At 52.0% G+C, this 9890-nt stretch overlaps 1 protein-coding gene across 1 annotated transcript; it reads right to left on the minus strand.

The window, feature by feature from the left end:
- Nucleotides 1-2159: 2159 nt before the first annotated feature.
- On the minus strand, nt 2160-8152 carry LOC114684743 (cytochrome P450 11B1, mitochondrial-like). Its single transcript, XM_028859310.2, has 9 exons — nt 7914-8152; nt 7358-7513; nt 5599-5798; nt 5270-5473; nt 4860-5011; nt 3350-3516; nt 3050-3128; nt 2774-2962; nt 2160-2398 (listed from the first exon to the last, which is right to left on the minus strand). The coding sequence occupies exons 1-9, from the start codon at nt 8150-8152 to the stop codon at nt 2285-2287; spliced, it is 1500 nt and encodes a 499-aa protein (XP_028715143.1). The 3' UTR covers nt 2160-2284.
- Between the last annotated feature and the right edge of the window lie 1738 nt (nt 8153-9890).

A 9890-nucleotide genomic window follows, 5' to 3' on the forward strand; every position in this document is an offset into this window, starting at 1 on the left:
ACTTTACCCCATCATTTTGCCAACTTCCTCTGGAGCTGACATCTCATGTCATCAATACGGTGTTCACCCGTACAAAAGATGAACCTTGACGGGCTGAAGAGATGGCCCAGTTGGTAAAATGCCTGCCATGCTCTCACGAGGTCCTGAGTGTAGACCCCCTGCCCCTGCATAGAAGACGGAAGTGGGATGGGTGGTAACCTGGAGCTCACTGGTGGGATATGTTTGCTGTGTACTGTGGGTTCAGTGAGAGACCTTGTCTCAATAAATAAGTTGAAAAGTGGGAGAGGCAGACACCTGATGCCCACTACTTTCTTCATATGCATGCATGCCTGTATGCATGTGTGTGTTCACATGCCCTTTTATAGAAGGAATTAATTGAGTGATAGAAGACAATTAATATTTTCACCAGTCTTTCCAGTAAGGGCCATTAGCTTTGCTTCCAGGCAGGAACCCGATACCTTTGGCCATGTGTGGTAAGTGTGCGTTCCTTAGGCTCTTCCCTCCTGCGTGCTGTGTCTGACTGGGGCCTGAAGCTTGCTGGGGTGTTCTGCCACACATCAGTGGATGTGCACCCATCTTGTGTTTTCTTCTGAGGAGAGTGTTTTCACATCTGGGAAAGAATGATACAGACAGGAAAAGCTGGAGGTTACTTTGCCTTTTCTTTGTGTATGATGTTTGTTATCCGTTCATAGGTTTTTACTGGTTTCCCATGGATTTTGAGGGTTTCTCTCCTTCTCAAAGTCAATTTCTTTTTTGCTATTTATTTAGACGTTCATGGCCGGTGTCCAAGGAGTCCAGAAGGAGTGTCATATCCTTGAGAGCAGGAGTTGCAGGCTGTTGTAAAAGCTGCTTTGCATAGTTGCTGGGAACCGAGCCCAAATCCTCTGCAAAAGCGACAAGTGTTCTTAAACACTAAGCCAACTAACTCTCCAGCCCTTAAGGTGATTTTTACATTGAGGGCTTTAACACCTTATACAGAATGTTATAAGCATGTTCTACCATTTAACCAGTTGGATTTTGATTGCTTGGTGGATAGATTGACTTTTTTTCAATGCAAAGACAAACACATTTCTATTGTTCATAAGAGATATGGTTTATATTTTATCTGGACAGCTAAGAAGAAATGAGGCAAAGAGAGTGTGGTTAGGCATGCTTGAGGCCCAGGGCGCATCCCCTCCCTGCATGGCGCACTGTGCTTTGACCAGTGGTGTATGTAGACTAGGAACATGGGGGCTGAAAGGTATTACACACTGCTGCTCCAATGCCCCAAGTGAGTCTGACTTATGATATGTGCTCATCGGTTGACCAGAACAGATGTGTACAGAAGCCATGATGAAATTGGCTAACCAACTTCTGACCCTTGTGTTACTGGGACATTTCTCCAAGGTTTGTCTGGCATACTTGAAGCGCTTGGCTCTTCTCAGCATCCCCAGGATCTGCACATGGTCTGGACTGGAGGGTGATCACTGAGCATTCACTGTGTCCCTGAGGTCAGAGCCATACTACGTGACATCTAGGGTGTGTGGCGTGCACATTAGTTTCCTGGCCAGTTCTGTCTCTCCTGGCACATGAGAATGTGTCATGAGTGATATCATAGGCTTTCACTGTTGACATGAGATGTCATTTCTGATGCCGGGTTCCTTTTGCACAACACTCAAAAGGAATTTTAGGAGAGAGGTCAGGGAGAGAGTAACAAGGATGGTTGGGACCAGACAGGAAGGCAAAGCCAGCATGTGGGCTCACTTGAATGACCTCAGTAGGAGGCTGGATGTGCATGGGGGGGGGGAGGTGACAGAGAAAGGACAGTAAGCCTCCAGAGCCATCCCCTGGCCTTGAATCACATCTGTCAGATCCTAGACAAGAAGCCAGCCTGGCTATAGGCATAGGGCCCCAAGGGAGAAATGAGGTATTGGTGAAATTATTAAGGCCATTCCACGAAGTTAAAAGGGAGGTTTATTTTGTGGGGTAACTTACAAGTGAATGGACAGTTTACAGAGTCTGGGAAAGGCATAGCGCAGTCCGGCGGTGTTCTCTGGAGAACTCTGTTCGATCTACCTCCAGTATCCAGGGTCCAGGAACCAAGAGAGGCAGCCCATCCAGGATCTCAGGTCTTCAGGGTCCTCTCTTGGCCCCGCCTTGTAGGCGTGGCAGTTACCGAAGCCTCGGTAGGGGTTGGAACTTCCAGATCAAACCTGGAATGGCTACCCACTACAATGAGGGGTAGCATGTCCTCGGAACAGGAGGAAGCTGCTGGCCTCCCGGGATACCAAAAAAGGGTGTGTGACTAGCTGACGGGCCGGAAGGTGAGGAGGGGGCTGGGGGTGGGCACCAAAACAAAGCGGTAGACCATCTGCACATCCTCTTGCCTGAGTGTCTCCACCTGGAAGGATTTCAGCACCTGGAACACAAGGGGCGCTCCATCTGGCCTCCTCAGCAGGGCAGAGCACCGGCCCATCTCCAGCAGAGCTGCTCAGTGCTGCCACCATGCTGCGAAGAGGACCTCCTGTGGGGCCCTGAGAGCCCAGCCAGGCTCTAGAGACCATACCCACCCATCAAGCTGCTATTAAGGACCTATCTAGGCTCTGCTTGCTCATACCGCTTTGCAGGTCCCATCCTACTCGAACTTATCCTTAAGGCCCTTCCCTCCCTGGATGCCTGCTCTGGTGAGGCAGACACCCCAGGCTCAGATACATTCTGAAGGTCTGTCCTACTCGCCCACCCCTACCCATCCATCCCACACCCCATCCCACAGGCACCACCCAGAGCTTCTCACATAGTGCAGCAGGAGCATCATCTCCACCTGAGCCAATCGCCTCCCCAGGCACTGGCGCACCCCGAAGCCAAAGGACAGGTGTTGGAAACTCCCTTTCCTCTCCAGCCAGCGCTGGGGCATGTAGCGCTCAGGCCTCGGAAATACTGAAGGGTTTCGGCCCATGGAGTAGAGATTCACATTGAGGACCATCTGTGGGCAGATGCCAATGGCAAGGTCAGCCTCCTCTTTGAGGAGATGCAGAACAGTGCCATTGGTGAGTCTGTAGGAGTCACTCACCCCAGCAGGGACATGGTAGTTCTGAAGCACCAAGTCAGAGCTTAAAACTCTCTCCAAAAAGCTGGCAACAGGATAGAGCCTGGAGGTGGGTAAGCAACAGGAGAGGCCTCAGCGATGAAGGGCTTCTCCTGTTCACATCTGCACCTTTCTCCCTCACGTCCCTGGAGGGTGTGGCTCCTGCCTATGCTGAGCTCAGCCAACCTCCAGAGGAACATTAGCGTCCAGCCATAGGAAGAAGAGCAGAGAACACCCCAGAAAAGAGAGGGAACAGAAGAGCAGGGAAGGGCAGGCAGCACCTACCTCAAGGTCTCTTTAAGGGCAGCCTGCAACAGGGGCAGGTCGGACAAAGCCCTCTGAGGGTTTGCAGCGATGCTGGCCTCGGCGGCCAGGCTCTCCTGCCGAAGTGCCCGCTGAATGTCCGGGTTCCGAGCCAGCTCAAAGAGGGTCATTACCAAGGGGACTGCTGTCTGCCGGATTCAGAGAGCAATCTCAGACACCAGCCCTGACCCTCCCAAAGGGTATCCCTACTGTGAAGATACCCTTCCCTAGGAGAATTGCATGGTCGTAGCAACGTGGGACCCTCAGGGCCCTGACTCCTCCTCAAATGTTCCCCTTAACTTCTAGCCCTACAATCTTAGGGTAGACCCCTAACATCCCAGACCTGGCCAACACCTCAGCACCTTGAGAATTGAGTGCTCACCAACTGATCTGGTGCCCACTGACGTGGTCTTTCTGTGTCACTAAAGGAAACTGTGCCACCCGCATCTACCTTCCCCGATACCTGGTTTGCATTGGCTGTCCACGTGCCCCTCTAATTGGCCTTGTTGTCCAAACCTCTAATGGGTCATAGCTCTTCACACTGACCCCTGACTGGTATGAGCCCTGGATCCAAAATGCCTATTTCAATGGTATGGCCCACAAAAGCAGTCTCTAAGGTGTCTCCCTAAAGTCACTGGTCTGCCTCCATGCTCCACATCAGGCATATCAGCTTGGTTTTATGCTGGCTTATTGGCATAAGACTTGGTGCATGGCCCTTCCTAATGGGGACCAGATCCCTGTTGGTCTCATCCGGTCCTGTGTCCCCTGCTCCGGGTAGCTTGCTGCCTCCCCAAGCCTTGGAGTGTGTACATACAACTCTGACTTTTCAGACTCACTTTTATGGGCTCTCTGGTCTCTGCTTACACTGCTCCTGCTTCTCACCCCATAGCCCTGTGCTGGTCCTCATCCCCTCCCATATACTACTCTCTGGTGGAAGCATCGTGGGCTCCGTTCTTACTCTTTCTTCTCTAGAACTTGAGGCCTCTGTTCCTAATCAAGAAGACTGGCCTAGAGCAGTCCCTTGAAGAAGGGTCTTTCAATAGCCAGGAAAATTGTACCTGGTCCCACGTTTTCTACTAGACTGCACTTCGATCTTTTCCCTTCTGCGTCAGTGGGCAACTTGGGAGTTGATCGCTCCCTCATCCTTTCTTCCCCTGCATCTGCCTCTAGTTCACACTGACCGGGATACCTGCTCCACAGTCCAACTGAGACCTCTGGGCTGCTCACCGTCCTCCTAGGCCCACAGCACGCTCATGTATTGGAGGAAGTGAGGGGTAGTCTGTTGTTGTGTGGTTCTTCTAACCTGACTTGTGCCTGGACTTGGATGTACAGGTCTTGTCCACAAACTCCCCAGCTAGGATCCCCTTTCCTTTGCTCAGACCTTTCCCTGGCTTCTCAGAGGATGGCTATGATGAGGGAACAGGATTGAGGGACCCAGGTGAGGAGGGAACTGTGCTTTGGGGGAACACCAGGGGATCCCAGGGATCCTGACCGTGTCCACACTTCCAGCAGTGAGCTCCAGAGTATTGGCCTGGATGCCATCCATTGACAGAGCACCCTCTGATATCAGCTCTGATATGACACTCCAGGACTGAGGGCGACCCTTTGCCAGCTCTTGATACACATTCTTGATGGATTTTGTGACTGTAGAAGGAGAGACAACATGGAGTCATGATGCTAGGACAGGCCCCTCAACATCACCCTAGTTAATCATGTCCCTAGCACCTCAGTCTTCCAGCTTGTGGGCCACCATTTTGGGGTCATACAACCCTAAACACACTGTGGGATCACAGGGGAAGGTCCTTAAGCAATTCCTGCTCTTGAAAGTAAATGAAAGTTGATGGGAATCATGTGACCATTGTCCCCTGCCCCCACAGTGCTGCCCTGGTCAGTGGCCCTCACCATGCTCAGAGATGAAATCCCAGGACTCAAAATTCTCTTTCCATGCCCGGCTGTTTGTCCATCGAGTCAGGCTCTGGGGCAAGAACAGGAGCTGTGTGGTGGTCTTGAACATGGATTGCAAGGCATGGATGAACTTCAGACTGCTAGAGTTCAGGCCATCGCCAAGGAGGCCCAGCCGCTCCCCAAAAAGGACAAAGTGGCTGGCTGAAGAGAGAATATTATCAATGAGCTGAGGCAGTTCCTGGTCTCCATGCTGTCTCTCACTTTCTCCTTCTTAGCCTCTGCTTTCCCAGTATCCCTCAAGCTGGAAGCTCCCCCAGGTCACACACCTTCTATGGTATAGTTGAACATACTGGAATAAAAGTCCATGGAGAAGCTTCCATGGGCATTTAACAGCATCTTCTTCTTCAGGGTCTCCAAGAAGTCCCTTGCTACCGTGTCCACCATGGGGACAAACTTTTGAACGGCCTTTGGTGACAGCACACTCGGGTTCAGCCTCAGTCGGTTGAAGTGCCATTCAGGCCCATTTCTGCAGGGCACAGAGCAGGGCTACAGACACCTCCCAGGAAAGGCCTGGCCCAGGCTTGTGCCCATCTTTCTGCCTCTCAAAGAAATTGGGGCAAAGAGTGTCAGGCTCAGAAGCAGGCTCTGCAGGTCCTGTGCCCACTTCTTTCTTCCAATAGAGCCTCTATGTATAGAACAGAGGTTACTAAGTCTAAGGTGGACTTGGCACATCCACACCCAGGGAGAAGGAGACTCTGCTGTCAGCTCTGCCCACCTGATCTATACCACCTCCCCACAGAGGAGAAGGCCCAGCTGAGCTCACCCTCCCTGTCAGTCCTGTAGAGTGTGTGGTCTCTGAGTCTTCAGCATCTGCCTGTCTCAGCTAAGGGATCCCATCTTCCCTAGGGCAGGATCCACAGCAGAGGACCACTCACAACATGCACAAACCACAACCCAGGGCACGGGGCTCCCATGGAGGTTCTCCAATGAATAAAAGGCAGGAGTTTGCACACTGAGCCACACATGCAGAATGCCTATCCTTTGGTGTGCTAAAGCCTGAAACAAGGGACAGTGACCACATGCACATGTACATACACACATGTACCCACACAAGACCTCAAAAACATGTGTGAACACCTTGAATCCCTAGGTGTATAAACCTAAGAGAACAGCTGTGCACACTGAGGCATATATATGTTCCTTCAGAGAGTGAAGTCCTAAATCTGGACACATCACATGGTCACACTTTCAAACAAACACTAACAAGTTAAATGCCACAAATATACAGATTCAAGACACATGCACGTACATGTACACATGGCCCTGCCCCATGATCTGTTGACAATATCCTTGCTTCCAGACGATTTCAGTCAAGGCTCTAAGGAACTCATTTCTCTAAACCATTACTAAGAAAACACTGCTCTTTTTGTGGTCTCAGGTAGCTGTCCACGACCTGACTTCCTTTATACTCCCAGTAGTATAACCCCTTTGCCACTCACGTAGCCAGGGTCACCAGCAGCCCCGATTGCCTCTCCAGATGTGCATCCGGCAGCAGGAGGGAGCTCCCCCCTCTCTCACCACACCAGAGCCACCGACCTCCTGCTCTCCACCACCCCCACCCCCAGGACTGACTACCCCAAATCCCTGGGAGTGAAGTCACTTCCAGGGTTGCAGGATGTGTGGCTGGACATCAGGCTGTGGCAGAAGAAGCTATGGCCCTGAGCCAGTGGACCTCCACATCCTCACCTTCTTGGAGAACTGCTATAAGCTGTTGGAAGGACGGGCATACCCTGGGAAAGACCTGCTCAGAGCAAGTCCTGGATGGAGCATCATAGTTGCTCTCACCTGTTGGAAGGACGGGCATACCCTGGGAAAGACCTGCTCAGAGCAAGTCCTGGATGGAGCATCATAGTTGCTCTCACACCTACTTGGCCATCTCCCTCCTTCCCAGACCCACAACCTCCATGACATGGTACCACTCTGTGCTTGGCAATGCCCAGTCTTAACATTCACCCCGGCCAGTTCTGCATCCTGCGTTTTAGGACTACAGGCTCACCTCCCTCCTCATTCCCAATGTCCACTCACAGCAGGAATACGCCACACCTCAGGCCACGCTGTTCTCTGTGGGCCACCCAGGGCTCCAAGACATTGCGGCAGGGCTGTGTGCTGTCTGCTTGGAATATCTTCTCAGCATCCTCGGGCAGCATCACAGACACCACCTGTGTTCTTCCTATGCTGTACCTGTGGGGTGGAGAACAGAGCCCTGCTGAGGGTGGAATGCCCTCCACCTGAGCACCCTGCAAAGCCAGCCCTGTCTGTGTGCTTCCTCACCTCGGCCTCTCTAGCCCTTGCTTTCCCCTCAGGAGGGCCCTCCCACTCTCTGCCTGACTCCTCTCCACTTCAGCACTCCTGATACTCTGTCCTCTCAGAGATGAGCAGTGCCTTTCTCTGTCCACATGGAGAACCATGGTCTCCATGAGTCAGGCCCATAACCTCCTGTGCTCCCTCCCTGTCTTCCTAAGGAGGGAGTGCCTGGTGCCTAAAACTGGGGAATGCAGCACCTCATACTCTGCAGAGCCTGAGCAACCAGAGGGTCAGGAAGCTCTGTCTGTGCTCAGCTATGGGTCAGGAAGGCCCTCACCTGAAAATGGGCCCCAGCTCCTGGAAGACCTGATGCATCTCCAGGTGCAGGTTCTCCTGGCCCTGCTCCCTCAGGATCTGTATCATCTTCAGCCACTTGTTTCTGGAGTACAGGGGGATGGCTTCAAAGGGCTGCAGTGCCTTGGGGGCCAGTGCTGCTGTGGTGCCCAGTGCCCTCATCCTGTGCAGGCACTGCCAGGGTCTTGCCAGCCACACATGTGCCTTCGCCCTGAGTGCCATTGCTTCCTCCTCTGATCAGACCACATCCTTTTATCTTGCCTTGATCTGCTGACTGATAGGTCGCTGCTGCAAAAGTCCCTGAACTTGCCCTAGAAATCTATCCAGAGCTGAAGGCTCTGCTGGAGGTAGAGGAAGGAGGTGGCATTCTGCCTGGTCCTGTCTCTGCGATGCCTGCTGGAAGGTGGGAGTTGAGGCCAGGTCCAGAGTCTACACGGACATCTGAAGAGTTTCTACCGGTGGGCACAGCCCTCTTTCTCCTCCCCAAGTTGACAGCAGTCAGATGGACAGATTCTGCCTTATTGTGGAGCCTTGAATGAGTCACCCTGCCTTGAAGATCACTAGCCTGAATAGGAGGGTGGGTTTTTACTAGCTTCCCTGATTCACATTGGAGTGTCTGCTTTGAAATTTTCTCATTTCTCTTCAAACTGAAAACTAATAATTAAATGTATGTATCACAGGGTAGGAGGGTGGCTTGCTTGGTCAAGCATGAGAGCCTGAGTACAGGGCCCTGAGATCAATGTAAAAGCTAGGCCCATCAGTGTGAAGGTATAACCCAGCGTTCAAGAAGCCATGGCAGGAAGATGCCAGAGCCTGCTAAGCATCCAGTGTATAGTCAAATGTGAATATTCTAGGTTTAGTACGAGACCCTGTACACACACACACACACACACACACACACACACACACACCTTTAAACCTCTCCCCCACAGATGTATGTGCGTATGTGTATACATATGTATATATTTATGTACATATTTCTCATGCAGTAGAGGATATTTTAAAATTCTTTTTACTTTTATTGATTATTTGTGAATTTCACACCATGCATTCTGATCCCACTTATCTCCCTGACCCCTCAAATCCTCCCTCTGCTCTTACAAATTTCCCCACAAAATAAAACAAAATTATTTAAAAGAGGAAAACCAAATCTAACAAAAGGGGGGGGGCGGGAGAAGAATCTCGTTGTGGAAGCTGTAGTGGAGCCTTTTGAGTCACCCAAGTTTACCCTTTAGTCTGTTCATCTCTACTTGCAAACTGTTCATTGCCACCAATCATTGGACTCATCTGTCTGGCTCAAGGCCTCTGGCTTCTGCTACACCAGGGAAAATGGATTCTCACTGGGGCTCCTCTTTGATACCCTGTGGTTGTCCTGTGTCGTGGAGATCCTGCTGTTTTGGATCTGTAGTTTTGTCCTTTCACGTGCTCTAACAGTTCAAAGATGAGGTGGGCGTTGGGGTGGGCTAACTTGTAGCCCTGGTTCTGGGCCTGGCTGTTAGCAGCTACCAGTTTTCCCCGGTCGTCACTACCTGTGCGAGCTCTCCAGAACCGCCTCGGCTAGCTCACCCAATGCAGCCTGAAGCAAGGAGCGGGGACAGTCCTCCTGCTTTTCAGGTCCTCGTGTCTGGCTCACCCACACTCACAACACCAAGGCCAGCTCTACTGTCTGCCCAGACAAGATGCAGGGCCCTCTCACCTGATTGCTGCAGCGGAACTTCCAGGGAGAGGATCAGCTCTCCTGCTCTCCAACCCTCGGGACTGACCTACCTGCTCCCAGGACAGCAGGGTCAGCTCTAGTGTGCCTCCCAGGATGGGTGAAGGGCCCGGTCTCTTGTGTGCTGCAGCCGGTGAGGGGCAGGGCTCGCTCACCCACTCCCAGGGCCAGCTCTCTCACGTGCCACAGGGGATAATGGGTGGTGTGGTCGGGCACAGAGGAGGATTTTTTAAATCGTGTATAAAC

Source organism: Peromyscus leucopus, chromosome 20, assembly GCF_004664715.2.
Source record: "Peromyscus leucopus breed LL Stock chromosome 20, UCI_PerLeu_2.1, whole genome shotgun sequence".
NCBI lineage: Eukaryota > Metazoa > Chordata > Mammalia > Rodentia > Cricetidae > Peromyscus > Peromyscus leucopus.

What these genes read in the sequence shown, in the direction of transcription:
- LOC114684743 (XM_028859310.2), bottom strand. Translation starts at nt 8,152, where the DNA reads ATGGCACTCAGGGCGAAGGCACATGTGTGGCTGGCAAGACCCTGGCAG. An exon ending in GTTCAACTATACCATAGAAG is followed by an intron (nt 5,474 to 5,598) that starts GTGTGTGACCTG and finishes TTCTCTCTTCAG; the next exon opens with CCAGCCACTTTGTCCTTTTT. An exon ending in TGATGCTCCTGCTGCACTAT is followed by an intron (nt 2,399 to 2,773) that starts GTGAGAAGCTCT and finishes CTTGTGTTCCAG; the next exon opens with GTGCTGAAATCCTTCCAGGT.